At 36.5% G+C, this 20885-nt stretch overlaps 1 protein-coding gene across 2 annotated transcripts in view; it reads left to right on the top strand.

The window, feature by feature from the left end:
- pdlim1 (PDZ and LIM domain 1 (elfin)) overlaps positions 1-20885 on the top strand; it is a 29178-nt gene that overhangs the window by 4115 nt on the left and 4178 nt on the right. The window contains exons 2-5 of one of the 2 annotated variants that reach the window (XM_088635578.1): positions 7383-7534; positions 11375-11459; positions 19316-19386; positions 19856-20164. In XM_088635578.1, coding sequence (XP_088491704.1) covers positions 7383-7534; positions 11375-11459; positions 19316-19386; positions 19856-20164 — 617 coding nt within the window. Of the gene's footprint in view, positions 1-7382; positions 7535-11374; positions 11460-18465; positions 18654-19315; positions 19387-19855; positions 20165-20885 lie in introns of both variants that reach the window. The other variant, XM_088635579.1, reaches the window with a different exon arrangement.

The following is a 20885-nucleotide window of genomic DNA, read 5'->3' as shown; positions in this document are numbered from 1 at the left end:
AATGCTTCCATCACCCAATATTTCCTGTGGCATTGGCTGCCACACAATCCCAAAGCAAAATAGATCTAACCCCATGCTTAACAGATGGCAAGGTGTTCTATTCTTCAGGTGTTTCATTTCCTTATCTCCAAATGTGGCCAAAGAGTTCAATTTTCATTTCATCAGTCCACAGCACTTTGTTCCAAAAGGTTTCTGGCTTATCAACACTTTGTATTGCTTACTTTAAAACTAGTGGTTCCCAATCCTGGTCCTGGTAACCAACACATTTGCTGGTTTTTATTCAATACCACCTTACTTAGATAATTGAAGCCTAACTTAATCTAGAAGTTGCTTCAATTGTCTATTTGCATTTTGTATCTAGTCACAAAATCCCAAATTAATTACACTGGGAACACTATTATTATTATTATTATTATTATTATTATTATTATTATTATTATTATTATTATTATTGTAATATTATGGATCATTTTTGTGAAGCAACGCTGTTATGTGGACCTGTAGGCAACTACTCCATTGTCGGTTAAACTTTTCTGCAGGTCCATTGCAGTGAACTGTGGGTTCTGCTTTGCAGATCTGACCAGTTTTTGAGCAGTTCTATCTGAGAGTTTTCAGGGTGTTCCATATCTTGCCTTGTCTTCAGCATTTCCCTTTAACTTCCATTTCTTAATGATCCTTCTGACAGTTGTAATTGCAAGCTGGATGCCTCTAAGAGACATTTTATTGCTTTCTCATGCTTTGTAAGATTGAATGATCTTTATTTTCAAGTCCTCTGACACCTACTTATACAGTAACTGTGACTTTCACTTATGACAGCCCATGGTTGTTGAAAGAAGGCACAACAATCACAACCTGAGAGGTTAGAAGGGTGAGTATTTGTTCACTTGACTTATTTTAAGGCCTAATATGTCGGTGAAGTTGTGGGGCCTATGGAAAAAATTACATTAAAAAAGTAATAATGAGTTAGCTGGAATGGTGCCCAAACCTTTGCACATGCCACATTTACATTGTAATTTTTCAATATTTTAAAATGAGCAAATAAATTATGAATTAAAATTTGTAGAGAGATGTCATGTTTAAGTTTGCACCACACAGAGGATGTATCGACTTCTTTTCACTTAGTGATTCACTGAAACATACAATCTGACCAGGGGTGCCTAAACTCCTGCAACACTACTGTATGTGTATGATGCGTCTCGCTCTAGAGTAGAACAGCAGTGTCCCACCTGGGATTTGAATTCACAGACATCCTGTAGAATTGATAAATAAGTTCTAGTTCTGAAGAAGTCATTCAAAATTACTATGGTTCAGGCTATGGTCATGGTATTAGGGATTTATTACTTTCATCCAACTAATCTATGCTGGAGGACAGTTATTGCCTTAATTGTTCTATTCTTACTTCATAAACCTAATTTGTTTATAGAATACTAAAATTGTCACCACATTGGCAATGGTTTTCCATGTGTGGTTGTTGATTTTTAGTTTATTAATAACATTGTAAAAGATGGCATTCTAGGGAAGTCCCTCATGGGTCTGCAAATTATACTTTTTCCACTGATATAACCTACAAAATAAATTCTTTTCCAAATTCTCGTGTGCATTTCATAATATAATTAGTTACAGGCAGCAATTTTAGATTAAGAAAACACATTTTTAAGCATTTTTATAGCAGTTGAAGACATTGTGCTGTATTTTGTTTTAGGTTTTGTCCTAATATTAATCAGGCTGCGCACGCTTGTGAGAGAACTTAAAAATATGAGCCAAGGAAAAAATGTCCAATGCTAGTGACTTGCATTTCAATCCAAAATCAGCAGATATTGGTTTCTGGTATGAATCATACCCTGCTGACAATCCATCTAATTCAAAATTGAAAACAGTTGTATTGTTACAGATATTGAAGTCAATGGGGAATATTCTTAAGTTATAATAAACCACTTCAACAAAACTGAAAAGAGTCGGGAAGTTCCTTCTGTTACCACTTACTGAAATACCTTTCTGGTTATCTAAAATATGCTTCCCTCCTCCCCTCTAACACACATTCCTTTGTCTCTAAACAACAATTCCCCAGCTCGCTTGTGATTTATTTTATTATTTATAAATTCTCTCTGTGGGAAGGAAGCAAATGTGATTGAGATTCATTTTTCCTCTTACATTAAAATAAAAAAACCTTCTTATGGCTTACTGTACCTTCGGAAGCAATCAAAGAAAGCACCAAGCCCTTTGATTTATCTTTCAAAACGCTGCCTTTGTTCCATCAGACCATTTACAAATTCGACTGTAATCTAGATAATCAATTATCATCATTTGTGTTCTAGAACATTTTAAGTTCTAAAAAGTTCATTTAAATATTTTCCCTATCTTGCATATTGGATTGCTATTATTTTAATAATGGAATAGCTCCATTATGTTGTTTCTTAGGTTTCATGCTGCCTTTCACACTTGGTATTCTTGGGTACTATTTATACATAATTCCTAATTACTTTCATAAATGTTGTTTTATCCTGTTTGTTGAGTACTTTAGGTCATCCATACCTTTCACGATTTTGTAGTACCTCCGTCAGATCTCTCTAAAGTCTACTGGTGAAGAAAACCATTGTTTTATCTGGGGCAAGGGTTTACAAAAGGCTTGAGGGGTCCTCATACAGTATATTGTTCAGGGCATCCCAAGAAACAAAGGCAAGCTTTTTTTCACTTTGTTTCATTTTTTGAATCTGCACTCACTCCACTCATGTGCTTTGACAGAATTCACTGACCTGGTGACCTGCTTTTAGAAGTTTATACTAATAGCCCTACATACAATATTTTAAATTTAATTTGATTTTATTTAAATTTCAGACCTCTTTTGGAAAGGATGTTCAAAACTCCCAATAACTCTTACTTCATCTCTCATCTCTTCAGCAATGTCATTTTTGCATTTTTGTGGCACGATGACTAATATCAGCTCGTTTTACCTCCTGTTATTAAAATATGCAAGTCCTGTTTAAATATTGGCTGAAATTAAGTGACAGCTTACCATTGCAGTATCTTTTCTTCACAAGAAACTGGTTCATCATCATTACAAGAAACTGGTTCATCATGTTTAATACACATTAACAGATGAAATCCAGAAACATTCATGTAATAATTGAAATCCTGTGAATTGTTTTATTCTGTTAAATGTTCAACACATGGCCCTGAAGTCCTTTGTGTTTGTTTTAATACTCTAATTTTGAGTGTATAGACCATACTTACAACAAGTTGTAGCACATACTGTAGTTCCTCACGTGATTTTGCAGAGAGGATTATGGTGGAGCTCATATTGGGAGCTGCTTCGCTAATGTATCATACTGGTTTCTACTTATCTTAAAAAAACATAATGTTCTTTGTTTTTCAAGATAAAACAATGTGAAAGCCTTTTGTTTCCTTTGGGTTCTGCTTTGAACTTTGATACCTGCCACTTGTCTGTAGGAGCTTGTAGCAGACATTCGGAGCAGGGGAATTTTTCCTTCTTCAGAACTCTTAACTGATTTTATTAAAAGAGTATGGTCTGTCCATGGAGACTTCATTAATGCAAAGGCATTCATGATATGTGAAACAACTATTTTGAAACCACAGTTACACAGTGTTGAGTTTTTTTTTGCTTTATGCTATGAATTATTACTCTTTCACAGTGAATTGTAATTCATTGAGTGATGTAATGAAGCTGACGGCACATTGCCTATTAAAACAATTAGTTACCTAGTGTACTGTATCATACACACCTGTATGTGCTCAGAACACAGCCAGTCAGAATTTAACTAGAGCTAAAATGCATAAGCATATATTGTTTGTTTTAAATTCATACTCTGTGATTTTCAGAATAAATGTTCAATGTAATGTTGTTCACATTAAGGGATTGAACAGTTTGGGTCGTGACTGCCTCTGTGAACTATTCACACAGTGTTGGTTGCACTCCTTGGATTCTGGCCTTCTTTAAGTTCAGATCACTGGAAGACCACACTTTCTCTTCTCTTGCTCCAAGACTGTGAAATGGTCTTCCAGCCCACATCAGATCTTGCAAGGCAGTCAGCACTTTAAAATCCTGTCTTCAAACTCACCTTTATACTCTAGCTTTTAAGAGCTTCTGTTTTCTGTTTAGCTTAGTCTATTATTTTGTGTATAGCTCTCTGTTGATTAGTTTTATTGTACAGTGACTTGAGATGTACTATGAAAGGTGATATACTATATACAGTTGTTCTTATTATTCATTATTCATATAAGTGCTGTATATGTGGTTATGATTCCTAACCTTTGCAGTTTCAAAGATTGCTAAGAAACTGGAACTGGGGTGTTGCACTTTTTGTTTGTTGGAAGTCAGTAGAATGAAACATCCAGTATTGATCACTTCTGTAAGCCTTTCCATGACCAGGTGATAGAAGGGGATCCAGTTGTTACTGTCTAACATTGTTGTATTAAGCAAAACCTGCAAGAGTCCCCTTCTTTTAGTAATGATGGAGGACAAGAAATGTTCTGTAAGGCCTGTTGCACATGTTGGTAGGGAATATAAATATTTCCAGAATGCTTTGTTATTTTTGTTTATAGAACTGTTACTTTCAAATTCTTTATTGTTTTTGCGTGCGAGTGTCAGTTAGTAGTTTTTAAATATAAGCAAGGTAAGGGCATATATTGGATGAGTGCATTTTCTAATTGTATTGACATTTTAAGATTGCTACACATTTCACACCCAATTTTGTGGATTAATCATTAACTTGAATTACATTTTTACTCTTCCTGACAGCACCATTCTGACCATGATTGCAAACCACAGTTCTGACATAAAAAATACAATGTTAATACTTTTCACTGAAAAACAATCGCCAGAAATAGTCAGCACATTCAGTATCGCTGTATTGTTAGTACCTTTGACAAGTTGATTTGCGCAACTAAGTATACTTGGTTGGTCAAAACTTGAACTTCAAATGGATTGTAATAACATAATAAGGTGCAATTTCCTCTCTTCTGGAGTGGAATGATACCATTCCTCTGAGGCTTCAATTGACCTCAGGAAAAAGTACCCTGACTTAACAGGAAGTGCAACACCCCCTTCCTAGATGTGCAGTATCTCTACAAAGAGGCAGTGGGTACAAGCTGTTTTTGGCTGCTATTTCAATTTCATTAGCATGTGTGTAAACGGGAGCATATCTGTTCAGAGAGCAGAATTTTCAGTATACGTGTGTAACCTTTCCATCAATGAGTCCATCCTTTGAGAGCTTATTAATTTTTTACCTGTTGGTGTTCACTATGTGTATAGAAAAAGCGGGTAAATGAGCAGTGAATATCCTTGTTTCTTTGACAACTTTTGGTGTTTTGATTTGAAAGTACACACTACCTGAACTGATATTACAGTTAAGAAGTATTGAATATTATTTTTTTTACTTCCCATAGCAAGAGAAGTAGAAAAGGTTTCTGTCTCAGTACATTTTTTGCTGGTGGAGTGGGGATAAATGTCAGATAATTATGTAAACCTGGAAATAGAACTAATATTCAAAACTTACAGTAGAAAACTTTAGGTCTAGCTGTAACATCCACTGTCTGCAAAATTAGGAGCCTTTAGTTTAGGAGTTGAAAGTCTTTGTTCTTGTTACGGCTTGTGTTTTTAATGGGGCTTACTAGTGAAAAATAATGTTACTTTGCAAAAGTTCACTTTTCCTGTTCAAACCTATACTCCTCCACCTACTTCCTGTAGTCAGGGCTGGTCTTGTAATGCAGCTGTGCGTCAGCACTGCATGTATCAGCAGAGGGGATAGAAAAAAAGGAAGATAAAATTGAGATATATGTAACACCACACCTGTTTTTATAGTTTAGTTTGGACTCTAATAAAATATTTCAGAATGGAAATCCATCATAAATTATTTGCCTTTGCAGTAAAAAATAAACGGGAGGTCATGTTTTGGAATTTAATCTTTTGTCATGTGAACATATCACAATTATTACTTCCTAGCACAGCAAGGACAATTGTATAATGCAAGTTGTTGTATAACAGTAGGTAATGGCCTATAACCAGCATTTTAAATTCCTTTTAATAATCTGAAGTAGCACCGTGCAAAGCTCAAGTTTCTTGCTGAGCTGGAAAATTAAGTAATTTGCACATGTGCCTTTCTGAAACTTCAGTATCATTCATTTATTTTAATAGGTCAAAATAATACACCAACAAATGCAAAAAGTTCTGGAATTACCTCATGTCTAGAGTATTCTTTGTTTATTAATAAGGGCATTGCATAGAAATAAGATGGTAAATTTACCAAGCTTTTGTTTTTAGAATGCTCTTCTCCAAAAAGATAATGAGAAATTGCCAAATCATTTCTACTATAAGTCTCAAGTACTTCAGTTATTTTGACTTTTCAAAATGCTTTTGAATTTAATCTTTTATAAAACAACTGGATGAGGAGCAGAGTCACAGGTAAAATATTTTAAGGCCCTATTAAGAAACTGCTGTAGGTTTGAATAATAATTAAAGGAGCATGTCATCACTGTCAACCACTTAGGCATCTTGCTTTCATCTTGCATCTGCATCTTCAAAGTGCAGCTGCCTTACCGATGAGGCTGCTTGAAGTATAATAGGAGAGTTCCATGATTATCTGCACATTTTAAATGCTGAAGAAATGATATGTACGATTTCCTATTTTCAGTTCCTATTTGTTGTTTTTAAGAAGTTATTTTTTTTATTTCTTCTCATTAACACATTTTTCAGTTTTGGAATGATTTTCAAATGTACCATATGCTCATAACTTTCTGCCTGTTTGGTTCTGGGTTTATTTTATACTGTACTTGATAATGGTGGTACCTTCTTTAGGCTATTACTACTACTTTTAATATTTTAGAATTTAATTTCAACTGTAACCACTCTCATGGATCTTGAATTTTTGGGTGTGAACTCTAGTGATGGATTTTGGGCCAGTTAGCAGAGATTTGGAATACGCCTTGGTGTAGAATCAGAAAGCAACTATTTGTCTAAGGTGCATTCAAGTCAAGAGCGTAGATGTTCTTCTGTAGCCGTCACTTATTTTAGTAGTGTGACATGCTAAACTGCATGTTTTTATTATTTTTTAAGAACTATTGTGGATGTTTTGGATGAAAGATATGTCTCGACAGACTGTTTTGAACCATCAACAATCTTTAATTTATACTTATATTTTGTACTCTATGAAACATACTGCCCATTATGCAGACAATCTATATAGAAATGTGAGGCAGATTATTTTGATACTCCAGTGAAGATGCTCTTACAATAAAGAGGCTCTTACAATCTGCTGTATATATATTCTTGTGGGTCTTCTCACAGCTTTCCCTTGCAAGAGTCCTCATTTTCTCCCCAGCCTCTCAACTTTGGTTCACCTGGTGAAGTTTCCTGTGTTCTGTTAAAGGTCACCCCTGGTAGTAAAGCAGCTCAGGCCAACTTGTGTGTCGGGGACATGATTCTGGCCATTGATGGGGAGAATACTGAGAACATGACCCACCTGGAGGCACAGAACAAGATCAAGGGCTGCCTAGATGAAATGGTCCTCTCTGTAGACCGGTAAGTGAAGGGTTGTAGGTACAGCTTTGCTAGACATTATGATCTATATAAAGCACCACTTCAGTCCAGGAACTACACTGCTGTCTGATAAGGAATGTGTTATCCCAATCAATATTTTCCTTCTTGGACTCAAGTTTTCATTCTGCTGATGCACTGTGGTTCCCTCTTTTAAAGACGGCTATACATGTACGTATAAATGCTTTAAATTGATGCAGACAGGAAAAATGCAATAACTCGAAAGTGCAAAAAATAGGTATGTTGGATGCTGAAATGGCACGCAAAGTGATTGTGAAATTGTGATGGAATAAGAAAAGGTGGAGCCTTCTTCGGGGGTGGCAGCCTTCACACCCCCGAAGAAGGCTCCACAGCCGAAACGTTGTTTCCTTTCTTCTCTTTTCGGCATGGAATAAACCTTTACTTGTTCCTTTTGCAGCCTACCCATGCTGACGCAGCGACCTACGTGCAATTGTGATGATACTTGTATTAATTTTACATCACTTTAGCACCTTTTTATCTTTTTTGATATGTAAATGCATGTGAAAAAGTAGTGGATGAAGCTGTTGGCTTTATTTTATCCATTGTGTCACCAGGAGTGAGCCCTGAACTACTAATCCATCCTCCTGATGATGGTGCTCCATTCATTGTGCACTACTGTTTGGGAAATCCCAGTTGCAGTCGACTAGTGGCATTGCCCTCACTCAGACTTGAAGAGCTCAAGCTGTAATTGGCTGAGCTGCTTTACCAGTTGCGCCATTCAGCAGTCATAGCTTTGATGTTAAATAGTCTAACACTGCATTAAAAGTTACATAAAAGTTGTTAAGCAGGGAAAGTGTGGATTGTTGGTTTTAGATTCGGAAACCTCTTTATTGAATATCTTAAATGTATACCTCCTGGAAAGATGATTTGCAAAATCCTATCTAGAACCTTCTAAAATTGTCCTTGTTTTGTTGTGAAATGTACCTCTCACCGAGATTTAAACAATACGTTAATAGCGAACCGTGGAGTATAATAGTTGCTTTTATATTCAGAAACTGACACCTATTTGTAGCAGTATTTTGCTTTTGTTATTTTGTGCAGGGTGAAGTAAATGCCACGTTTTACTTGGAAGACATATCCGGTAATAGCAGTGGGAATCTATATCTCTAGTTTGTTTGGTTGTTGGCATATATGGACACATTCCTAACATAGCATCTTGCTGAGGCCAATTCTCAATGCAGTTTTATTTCCAAAAGGATTACCCTGACTATGCAGTTGGCTGCTGCAAAATGAAAGATCAAAGTATTGAAACTGGTTATATTTTCAGCATTTACAAATGCTGCACAATTCACACCACTAATCTAGAAAATGAGTTGTTTCAAAACACTTTTGTTACGAAAAAAACAGGCATTAATTGATTTATAAAGCAATTCAGCTGTAATCTAAGGAATGCTGGGCAGATGTTTATATTAATGCTGTAAAAAAGAAGTCAGCGCTGTTTTTGATGGATACCAACATTGTAAAGTCTGTTATGATAATACGATGAAGAATAATCTGAATCCTGACATGTATGTGTTTGTGGGAATACAATTCTCAAACAGAAATGTAAATATACAGTCAAAACTCAAAACTGGTTATGGGTCAAAACTGCCCTTTGTTCAATCGGATGTAGTAAAATACTGAAATGAAATAATGACTAGCAGTTTAGAACATAGTCAATTATAATTATCGGGTACTGTAGCTTCTGTTAACTTTAAGAAGTGCTTACACTGTTTGCTTTGGCCATTGTTAAGACTATTCATAACTGACACAATGTGATGAAAGCTGACATGACCGCTACACTATTCAGGGCTGATGAAGTTCGTCCTAAGCTTCATTTTAACCAGCTGCAGCTGACGGATCATGACTGAAGTCTCCCCACAGCATGAAAACCTCGCCCAGTATTCTTGTGTAGTAGATTAGACTGTAGATTGTCAATTTACTAGTTTAAAGCAAATATAAAATGTTTAAGTTCATAGATTAGTAATAATATGCTTCTTCATGTTTACTTTAAAAAAGTATAGTTTTAATAAGTGAAACCACACTTTGGTTTGAGTGCCACAGGACTGAAACCACTGCTGTCTATTTTACATCAGTTACCTAAGCTGAAATAGTAGTAAGTCTGCCAAATGCCAAAGGGCAAGATGCAGTACCAAAAACTGATAATAAAGGCATTCATTTATAAAGATGAAGCAGATGCCTGAACTAATTTAATTGTAAGGTAAGCAAGTGCAAAAGATTACGTTTAGGGAATGTAAATGTACGATTTATTATAATTTGAGTCCCTTTTAAGTAGAAAGAGTCAATTTATCAGGCGCAGAGGCCTTTCAGATTATTCATTCTTGTCCTTCTTTAACAAATGTAATTTGTTATATTTGGTTTAACACCTATCTGCAACTTGTCCCCTGATTTAAAGATGAAGTGTTAAATGTACAGTATGTGCATAAAGTGGTTTTCTGGGGCACTTTTACCTGCAATAATAAAACCTGAACTACATTTATTGAAAAACATTTTATTGGAAGATTTTGAATAACAGAAGTTGTACCTGTAGCTGTCTTGTACAATGTTGTTGTTCATGCATCTACCATAGAATCAAATTCTCTTCTACAGCTTGAAAAAAGCATCCAAGGTATGTAACCTTTCTATGAAGACCGACTGTAAGCAGAAGAGCATTACACAATGCTATTTTTACATTCCATTCTAGTCTAATGTAGGGCCAAAATGTTTCCATACTTGGGCATGTATTAACATTATTTATTTGGCCTGAAGACAGTTAAAGTCTTTCCCACTGGGCGATTTATGGTGCAGCTTCTGATTTAACCCTTGTGAATATTAAGTGTCAGTGACTGCTCTATTTTTTTTACTTTAGTTTTGCTGTATATGTGATGTTTTTTTGTTTATTCAAGTACTATAATATGGGTAGCAGCACACTCCCTCATGAGTTTGCCTTATTGTATTCCATAAGCTCTATTTTACCGGAAATATTGTACATAATTGTAAAGTGATAAGCCAACATGGAAGCCTAAAATTATTTTCTTCTGAAAAACATGAAGGGGGAATCCGAGGACAAGTCAGGATTTAGAAGATGTTGCTATAAGCATGATTTGACAAATTGGAGCACAGGGAAACAGGTTATTAGAAGCCCACAAGTATTTTGTAAATATTTTTATAAGGAGATTAAGGACATCATGTTTTCAGACATACAATTTCTTTGCTTCTGAGGGAGCTCAATTATACTGTGATTCAACACATGATGTCATGGGTTGCTAAAACCTCTCACAAAGGGGTAATAAAGGCATGAATAGAAATAACCACATTTGTACGTTTTTTTGCAAACCCACCAATCTTATTGTTTGCCAGTGATGTGGTCATTGAAAAGGAGACGGATTGCCTCGGTATGCGTCTTTGTCACACTAATGCAAAAGCATGAGGAATGACACTTCTCAACTCAGGTGGAGTTAATCATACCTTATGTATAAATGTCTCTTAAGTACAAGTAAAATACTTGTAGACAAGTTATAAACATATCCAAATGTTAATGTTTTTCCTTCTCTCGAGGTGTAATTATTTTGGAATTTATTAATAATAATAGTTGCAAAAATAAATTTTTAAATGTTTTAATGGAATTAGTGTTATAAATCTGCTGTAATGCTGTGTACATTGAACACAAGTCAGATACAGAACAAACAACATTTCACCATCCCCCCCCCCCCCCCCCACCCCATACTGTATGTATAAAATGTGGAGAGTGAACATGAAAGTAGTTCATTGTATTTCACACTTGCCAACAAAATAATACAAATTGTGACCAATTTTCTTTGTTAGGTCAGAATCCAAAATGTGGTCTCCACTAGTGTCTGAAGAAGGAAAGACCAACCCATACAAGATGAATCTAGCGTCTGAACCACAGGTAAGTTTAGACAACAGAAGAGCAAACCTTCTCAGTTATATTCCTAAAATGCTTTGTTAATTACTTAGTTTTTTTTCCCTGTTCCTGATGCCTGTTTCTTCCTTGTATAAGGTTTTTCTACATGTTTCAAGAGATCTGTTGGCTCTATTGCAAAGATAAAAGACAGTTTTTACTCTTATTTAATTAAAACAAATTTCCACTTTTAGACATTCATTTTTATCTGAAATTATTAATGCATGAAGTGCAGTTACAGTACCACATCATTTGAAGCGCCATGTCAGTAAAGTGGTCTGATGACTAAAGAACTCTTGTTGATTTCTGTGTTCTCTATCAGTGTTGCTCGGTCTGTGAACTTAATCCAAAGGGTATTCTAGTTTATTAAATCCAAATTTCTGTATCTTAGCTTTTGCTGCATCTTTCTCATAATTCTAAACTGTAACATTGACAATAGAATACATAAAATATAGGCTATAATGAAACAGAATATTTGCTTTTTCTTCCGAATTATCCACTGAAGTTGAAGATGTATTAATAAAAAGAGGGTGTTGATATAAAGTTCTGAAGCATTTTACTTTTCTTACAACCATATAAAGAATCAGACCAATAAGAGTGCTACAATGGAATTACCAACATTTACATGTTTTAAATGTATACAGAACTCTCCCACTGAGTGCAGAGAAACAATGTTCTTATTGTACCATTATGCAAACAAAGGACTGGCTGTCACACAGCCAAATATGATGTCATTGTTTATAGTTCAACAGTCTAGATCCTAGGAAACCAACATTTATCACACACACCTCAGGATATGCTCAAGTACCCACATGCCATGAAGCAAAAGACAAAATAGCATACAGATGCTAGCAGTCAGACTTGGCATTAATTGTAAATATTACATTTTAACTACTGTTTGTCACACAAACTAATTCTTAAAATATCGGACAGCTGTATTTCTTATTTTCTTTGTCATAATGAACATCGAAGAGGAAAATTTAAATGGACCCATTGTCTTCTTCAGGTCCATTACTAGTCTTCCGTTCCATTTCATTTTTGTATAATTTATTGTTGACAAGGTTTCCATTTTTCTAAAAGTAAAAAGGGTGGCCTTCCTTGTAATCAATCTCCTGTTCTACTTACAGGGAAGGAAAGAAAGGAAGGAACATTGTAAATTCCACAATCAACTTTCACAATCACCTTTCTGTTTGTATTGTAAACGATCCTTTTGAATACTAAATAAGTGTATTTATAGTACATATCAAGAGATAACACTTGCATTTAAGGTAGATTTCAAGTGTTTAAAGTTGTTTATAAACTTCTCCCTAGGGATTTTTTCTCCAGTTTTAAATCTTATGTGCACAATAAGATAAGCCATATTTATTTCTTCTACCTGATATCCATTGTTACTTTTCTGAAAATCCAGTTAACAGCTTTTACCTTCTCTTTGCCATAGGTCTGACAATACAATAATGAAATCATCAACCTTGGGTCAAGTGTTCTGGTATACAAAGTAAATTTATAGACAAACTTGTTAAAATATTGTTTTCATCAGCCTAACAATAAATAGGCAAAGTACAGCATGATGAAATATCAATAACCATTAAGTTGTATGGCTGACCACTATCACTAGCTCCGAAGCATTAAACAAAAAAATGTTTGTTGTAAAACTTCCTACTTGGGAACAAAAGATTTCCATGAGCCGCATTAAGGTGATTTTAATAGGTTAATTACACCACTGGAAGTTGTATTAGCATGTTTTAGTATGGTGAATATAGTTACACCTATTGAAATTGACTGTTGAAGTGTATTAAGAATCTAGAGACCGTTAACACAGCAAGTGTCACCATTTACAGCTTCAGAGCAAGAAAGGACCTGGGGTGTTTACAGATCACATAATGATCAAAGGAATTGTCTGGCTTACCTTGGTTAATTAAGTTCTGATTAAGTGTCATCAACAATTCTGGTACAAAGTATAAAAGGGCAGGTAGACAAAGAGGAGAGGGAGAGAAAAAAAGAGGTGAGAGAGGAGACTTGGAGAAAGGTGAGAGAGAGAAAACTGTGTGCGCACAAAAGCCTAAAGACCAGAGTATTCGAACCTTGTTAAGAGAGCTCGCCATTCTGTTTTTAGGAAACTCCTATTTCCTTTCTATAGAATTCCTCTTTAAAATCCTCTTCTGGATATCAGGTGCATTTTTATAACAAAGAATTCCCTGTTTCCCACTCGCTTTGTAGCAATCGGGTTTTTAGGGAGATGTAACCATAGGTGATATTCTGTTAACTTTCAAAGATGGGTATATCTTTTGTTGTATGAGTATTAAATACTTAGTAGTAGTAGTAGTATAGGATTTTTCTGGTTTGTCAGGGCATAGTACTCTAGGATGCTATGTTTGTATATACAGTGCCTTGCGAAAGTATTCGGCCCCCTTGAACTTTTCAACCTTTTGCCACATTTCAGGCTTCAAACATAAAGATATAAATTTTTTATTTTATGTGAAGAATCACCAACAAGTGGGACACAATTGTGAAGTGGAACGAAATCTATTGGATTTTTGAAACTTTTTTAACTAATAAAAAAATGAAAAGTGGGGCGTGCAAAATTATTCGGCCCCCTTGCGTTAATACTTTGTAGAGCCACCTTTTGCTGCGATTACAGCTGCAAGTCGCTTGGGGTATGTTTCTATCAGTTTTGCACATCGAGAGACTGAAATTCTTGCCCATTCTTCCTTGCAAAACAGCTCGAGCTCAGTGAGGTTGGATGGAGAGCGTTTGTGAACAGCAGTTTTCAGCTCTTTCCACAGATTCTCGATTGGATTCAGGTCTGGACTTTGACTTGGCCATTCAAACACCTGGATACGTTTATTTGTGAACCATTCCTTTGTAGATTTTGCTGTATGTTTGGGATCATTGTCTTGTTGGAAGATAAATCTCCGTCCCAGTTTCAGGTCTTTTGCAGACTCCAACAGGTTTTCATCCAGAATGGTCCTGTATTTGGCTGCATCCATCTTCCCCTCAATTTTAACCATCTTCCCTGTCCCTGCTGAAGAAAAGCAGGCCCAAACCATGATGCTGCCACCACCATGTTTGACAGTGGGGATGGTGTGTTGAGGGTGATGAGCTGTGTTGCTTTTACGCCAAACATATCGTTTTGCATTGTGGCCAAAAAGTTCGATTTTGGTTTCATCTGACCAGAGCACCTTCTTCCACATGTTTGGGGTGTCTCCCAGGTGGCTTGTGGCAAACTTTAGACGAGACTTTTTATGGATATCTTTGAGAAATGGCTTTCTTCTTGCCACTCTTCCATAAAGGCCAGATTTGTGCAGTGTAAGACTGATTGTTGTCCTATGGACAGACTCTCCCACCTCAGCTGTAGTTCTCTGCAGTTCATCCAGAGTGATCATGGGCCTCTTGGCTGCATCTCTGATCAGTCTTCTCCTTGTCTGAGCTGAAAGTTTAGAGGGACGGCCAGGTCTTGGTAGATTTGCAGTGGTCTGATACTCCTTCCATTTCAAGATGATCGCTTGCACAGTGCTCCTTGGGATGTTTGAAGCTTGGGAAATCTTTTTATATCCAAATCCGGCTTTAAACTTCTCCACAACAGTATTACGGACCTGCCTGGTGTGTTCCTTGGTCTTCATGATGCTCTCTGCGCTTTCAACAGAACCTTGAGACTATCACAGAGCAGGTGCATTTATACAGAGACTTGATTACACACAGGTGGATTCTATTTATCACCATCAGTCATTTAGGACAACATTGGATCATTCAGAGATCCTCGCTGAACTTCTGGAGTGAGTTTGCTGCACTGAAAGTAAAGGGGCCGAATAATTTTGCACGCCCCACTTTTCATTTTTTTATTAGTTAAAAAAGTTTCAAAAATCCAATAGATTTCGTTCCACTTCACAATTGTGTCCCACTTGTTGGTGATTCTTCACATAAAATAAAAAATTTATATCTTTATGTTTGAAGCCTGAAATGTGGCAAAAGGTTGAAAAGTTCAAGGGGGCTGAATACTTTCGCAAGGCACTCTAGGACCTGTATGTTGTGTGTCGTCATTATTAATAAATGTTCAGGTGGGTAGCTGCGTCAGCATGCGTAGGCTGCAAAAGAACAAGCAATAGGTTTATTCCATGCTGAAAAGAGAAGAAAGAAAATGCAACGTTTCGGCCGTGGAGCCTTGTGCCTGACCTATTACTCTTCTCACCAAAGCTGTGCCAGAGAACTTGAACTTGGGTGTCTCTAATTTTACCAACCACTCAGGTATATTCTTGGCAAAAATCTTTACAATATGAGGGTTATGATTATTCATTAACCAACTAATTTCTGATATTCTCTTTTTTTTTAGCCCCTATTTATAGCAGCATACTTTCTGGTGTTTTATCAAAGCTAATTAAAACTCCCTGTTTTCTTTTTTTATCATTACTGAATTGTGATGGAATGCTTAGAATGTGGATTAATTAAAACTTTTTTCAGTTTTTGTGCTTGTTTCATGTAGAAGTTGCATTTCAAACCTGGGAGAAATAAAAAAAGAAATCCAAACCATAATTACATCTGCAGAATGTTCTAGTTACTATAACCTCATGGAGGAAACTATTAATGTCCTGTCTAAAAAAAACTTTTATAATTCCCATGCTGTAAAGATTTTTAGCAATCACACTGTTTTTCTCACTGTTTTTTTATGAATACTGGAATTTTGTCTGCATAATATTTTATCACTTTAAATGAAGAAAAACAAAACGCCTAAAGATCCAACACTCATTCTCACATGGTATTAATTTATAATTTTTTTTACCTAATTAAGATATTAGGAATGTTCGTTTATTAGCTTATGAGTACAATGGGCACAAGCCCAACCCCTCAGACATGACTGAATTCATGACTCAGAAACCATAACCATGTCTCCCTCTGTATCCTGAGTGAGGGTACACCAGTTTGCAGTACTGTAGCTCTAACTCGGAAAGACCTCCATCCCAGATGCACCCTTCCAGGCAGAAACACAACAGCGTAACCGCTTTTTGTTGAAGTGTAGATAAATTAAAAATGAACTGTTCCAATGGGTAGAATGCTTGACTGTAATGAGAGCCTAGATTTGTCCAGTTCTTTTTTTCTTTTTTATATTCGTCCTCCTTCCTTGATCCACTGCCTTCCAGCTGCTCTCTTCTGCTAAAAGTTAATTTGTTTATTTATGGTTACAGTAAGCCATTTGTGTGACCAAGGGTCTTTTTTAAACTGCTAAATGAAAGGCTGTCAAATTCATACTTCACTGTAGTTCTTAAAAGAATGAGGACTCTGTGTTTCTGTGCAGTACTCCATAACGGACTTTAAAAATGGGGAGCACGGGAATTATGTGTTCTAAAATTAATCCTTAGATGTTCAGATGTTTCCTCCTTTTTTGCTCATGAAAAATTATCTGAGCATAGCTTAGCATTTATATTCATTTATTGAGGGCCAAATTATAGCTGTATATTTTTTTTTTCCCCACATCGCCATACCCATATACTGTAATTGGTTTCAATGAGTTACTAACATTAAATGACAGGTTAATAAATGATTTTTTTTATAATCCCTAAGATATGAGATCATTTAGCAACATATGTGGAGGAATAGGCACCATATTTAAAAAACTAGTTTATTCATAGCTAGTTTCTCCCTGAGAAGACGGTGACCCTGACTGTTGGGGTTATTCCATCTGGCGTGCATATAAAGAGATTGAGAGTTTTCTGATGTAATAGTTCCCCCCCATTTCTTTCTAATTTTCGGTTTTTGGTTATCATTAGTAATTTCATATTATTGCAACAGTCTCTGTCTGTCCTAATTTTATGATTTAATAACAACTAACTCTTTGTTAAAATAACATTTTGTTTCTGTTGAGCATTGATTTTAACATGGTAAATTTGATAACGAAATGACTGTTATATTTTCCTGATATGCTGTAAATGGGTTAAAAAGCAAACCACTACATTTAGTGTTTTGAGACCACAAAAAAAAAAAGTTACAAGATTTATTTACAAGTTATCTGAAGTGGACGAATTCAGAAAATTCTGATTCTTGAAGCACTGCTCAGGATTCAGCTCACTCAAAGCTCATCTCCAGCAACACTGCTTCCTGCTGGGCTGTTGGCTTTGTGCTGTGCCGCTCAACTCCATCAGCACCCTGATACCTCTTAGAAGGTCCACTGAAATAAACATGTTTATTACACACAAGAGAGAGAAAGTACCACATCCCCCCCCCAAAAAGAAGTTTTGACATCCTCTGAAATGCAGTTTACTTGAGTAAACTCTGATTACGTTGCAGAAGATCGCACAGGTTGTACTACATTTATTTGGTCAATGTGTGATATTGGTTTCTACAAGGTGCTACTACTGTATGTTAAAATAAACACCGTCTTGGCACTGAGGCAATGTCTAAACCACACGACACCAAGCATAAAAAAGAGCAGGCACAACCAAAAATATCTAATTGCTGGAACATTATCCAGTCCCTGATGAAGATGTAAGTGGAGATAGCTGAAACTGATACCACGGACATATCAGTGTTGCAGGTCAACGGGACAATTCCAGTGCACTAATTGTATTGTGGCTGGAGCCTATGCAGTCAAGACTATCACTATTTTTTCCTCACCTGTACACTTTTAGTTTAAACAAAACAGTGCTGCCAAATGCCTTGCAGTCTTACATTTAGAACTGTTAAGGTTGTCCTCCGTGTTTTCTCAATCTGTGCACGCTGTTTAAATTTCCGAATTTCCTTGCTGGCCCTTTGAAGGAGGCTTTTCATTTTGTAGGCCGGTTTATGTACCACATTACTAAAAAATAATGTCTTATGTTTATTAAAGGCCTTCCTTTAGTAGACTGCAGAGGATCAGTGGAGCACTGTTCTATTTAAACACCGGCAAGCGTGAAGTATTACATTATGTAATACTTTAGCAGCCTTTTTTTTTGCATGCTATCTGGCTGTCGCCGTCACGCGTGCATGTAATCACAACTCATTATTCCCCCCTCCCCTCTGCATGCAGGAGGTGAAGCACATAGGGAGCGCTCACAACCGGAGTGCTTTGCCATTTGCTGCTTCCAGCACTAGCCCAAAAGTGGTCACCAATCAGTACAACAACCCGGCAGGCCTGTATTCATCAGAAAATATTAAGAACTTCAACAGCACTGTGGAGGCTAAAAGCAGCTCCAATGCACCAGAGCCAAGCAAAACGTAAGTGGGACAAGTTCTGCTTTCAGAAATATGAAAAGCCATTTGGGTATTAATTGTTGGAATTCTCTTTCAGGAATTGCCTTCCCTTTCTAAAGCCACCTGTTTCACATGCACGGGTTGAGTCAAAAGTCTTGTATCCGAATTAAACTCAAATCAGTTTATGATTTAGCTAACTGGGTTAATGTAGAAATGGTCTCCGTTCAAAGAGAACCAGTTCTGTTATTTAGAGAAAGTTTTATTTCTTGTTGTTTTAAATTTGATGTCTTATTTAATCTTATAGAGATGATGGAGATTTGGGTAGGCTTTAACAAGGTTCAACTGATTTGCCTTAATTTTGAGAATCATAAAGTTGTAAAAGGTGTTCTCCAGGACTTTACAAGATTATAGTAAACATAATTTATCTTCTTTTTAGAGCAAATATATGTATCTTGTTTCCTTTGAATAAATGTCAAGAAATTGTGCACCAGAGAGAATTACTCTGAACACTCTCCAGTCATTCCAGTTTAATTTGTAAAATGCAGGACTTGGTCATCATTGAGTCTGTGATGAATGTTTTAAATGAAGCAAGACTTTTGAAAACTCTGTGTTCTGTAACCATGTATTGTGAACTATTTTCAACCAGCTGACCTCCGCGTTAACTGCGCTGTTTCTTTGTCCATCAGAGACCCACCCAGTTTCAACGGGCTTTCAGTATGACCACCCAGTCTGTAAAGCCATCCTCTGGTCACAGCAGGTGCTCTAACTTTCCATCTCATTGCTCTCCTTAAACACCTTTTCCATTAAAATCTGTTCAAGTGAAGAGTGACAGTGGCTGTACAAAAACCTTTACAGCAGTAGAGTCGTTTTTCCTTAATGTACCTTAAATTTAGTCTATATGAAACAACACTACCAGTGAAAGAATAAAAGGACATTCTTTACATATGCTAATTTGTATTTAAGTGATAGATCTAATTGAAAGTCTTTATTCATTCCAAATATTAATGAATCATGCATTGCATGGTTAAGCTTAGATATACATTTAACTTCCCAGTAATCTGCATGTGTGGATTTGTCACCGTAAACGCATGTCATTTGTATATCACTCACATTCATGGTGAAATAGACTGTGATGCTCTTGTGTTTCCAACATTAATTTTTCATTTCCTCCTACCACTTTTTCATCTTGCTGCCTGCTTTTCCTTTAACCCAACTGGGACCTTCAGCCCACTCTCTCCCTCAGGGGGCTTCCAAGCTCCCTTTGCTTCAGTGTATAACCCAAAAAAGCGTGGCAGCTCTCCTGCCCCCCCTCTGCGGCGCCACAGCACCTCGTCCATCCCCAGTCAGGTGCGTGTGGGCCCCCGGGAGCTGAAGACTGCTGCCCAGTGCTGCCCAAACAGCCCCGTGGAGGTGGATGTGCCGGGCATCAAAGTCCTGCACGTGCAGTTTAACTCCCCTTTACAGCTCTATTCACAGGCTAACATACTGGACTCATTACAGGGGCAGATCTCTACAATCAGCCCTGAGCTCGTCAGGTAACGCCATGCTCTCTGTGTGTGCGTTCGTACGTTTGCTAATTTTGTCCTTGTTGGCGCCCGAATACGAGAGCATTTGAAACGGTAAATGGTTTCTAATGAGCTGGCACACTTCATTTCCACAGAAATTCTCTCACCATCACATCTGGTGCACATGCGTGTGTCTGTTCTCCCAAATTATTAAATGAAATATGCATCGCATCACGAAAATCAGGATTGGAAAACACAAAGTGGAAATAAACTGATTTAATTACATAACTAATCCAAAAAACCTGGATTAAGTCTTTTTGTCTCGACTTTTTTTACAGGGTTTTCGTGCTCAGAGTATGACGAGCATGTTTTACTTATGCTCTAGTGTAGAATGTTTAACAAATTTATACTCACTTTGGTTGTTGTTTGTGATCTGATGTTCCCCTACTGTCTCAACTTGATTTTTAATTCTGCAAAAATTGACTGTTGTGAATTTAAGTTTGGTTAATTTAATTTTAAGAGTACCATTTCAGATTAAATTGTTATTTATGTTAAGATTTTCATTTAAGAACTTGTTTTTTTCCCTTTTGCTGTTTTTTATCTGGTGTATTATTTTCTAAACATTAGATGAATCATCTGCATTTCTGCATCAGTTTTTGACAAGGGAAAAATTAAACAGAAATTGCTTTATGTTGGACTTTATGAACTATTCCCTCATTTTTATGCCTTTAACATTGAAGCTTTCCCCTTT

The sequence above is a fragment of the Lepisosteus platostomus genome, chromosome 6 (assembly GCF_059453375.1).
Source record: "Lepisosteus platostomus isolate fLepPlt1 chromosome 6, fLepPlt1.hap1, whole genome shotgun sequence".
NCBI lineage: Eukaryota > Metazoa > Chordata > Actinopteri > Semionotiformes > Lepisosteidae > Lepisosteus > Lepisosteus platostomus.
Note: the sequence above shows the minus strand (reverse complement) of the source record. Positions and strands in the feature narration are given on the sequence as shown.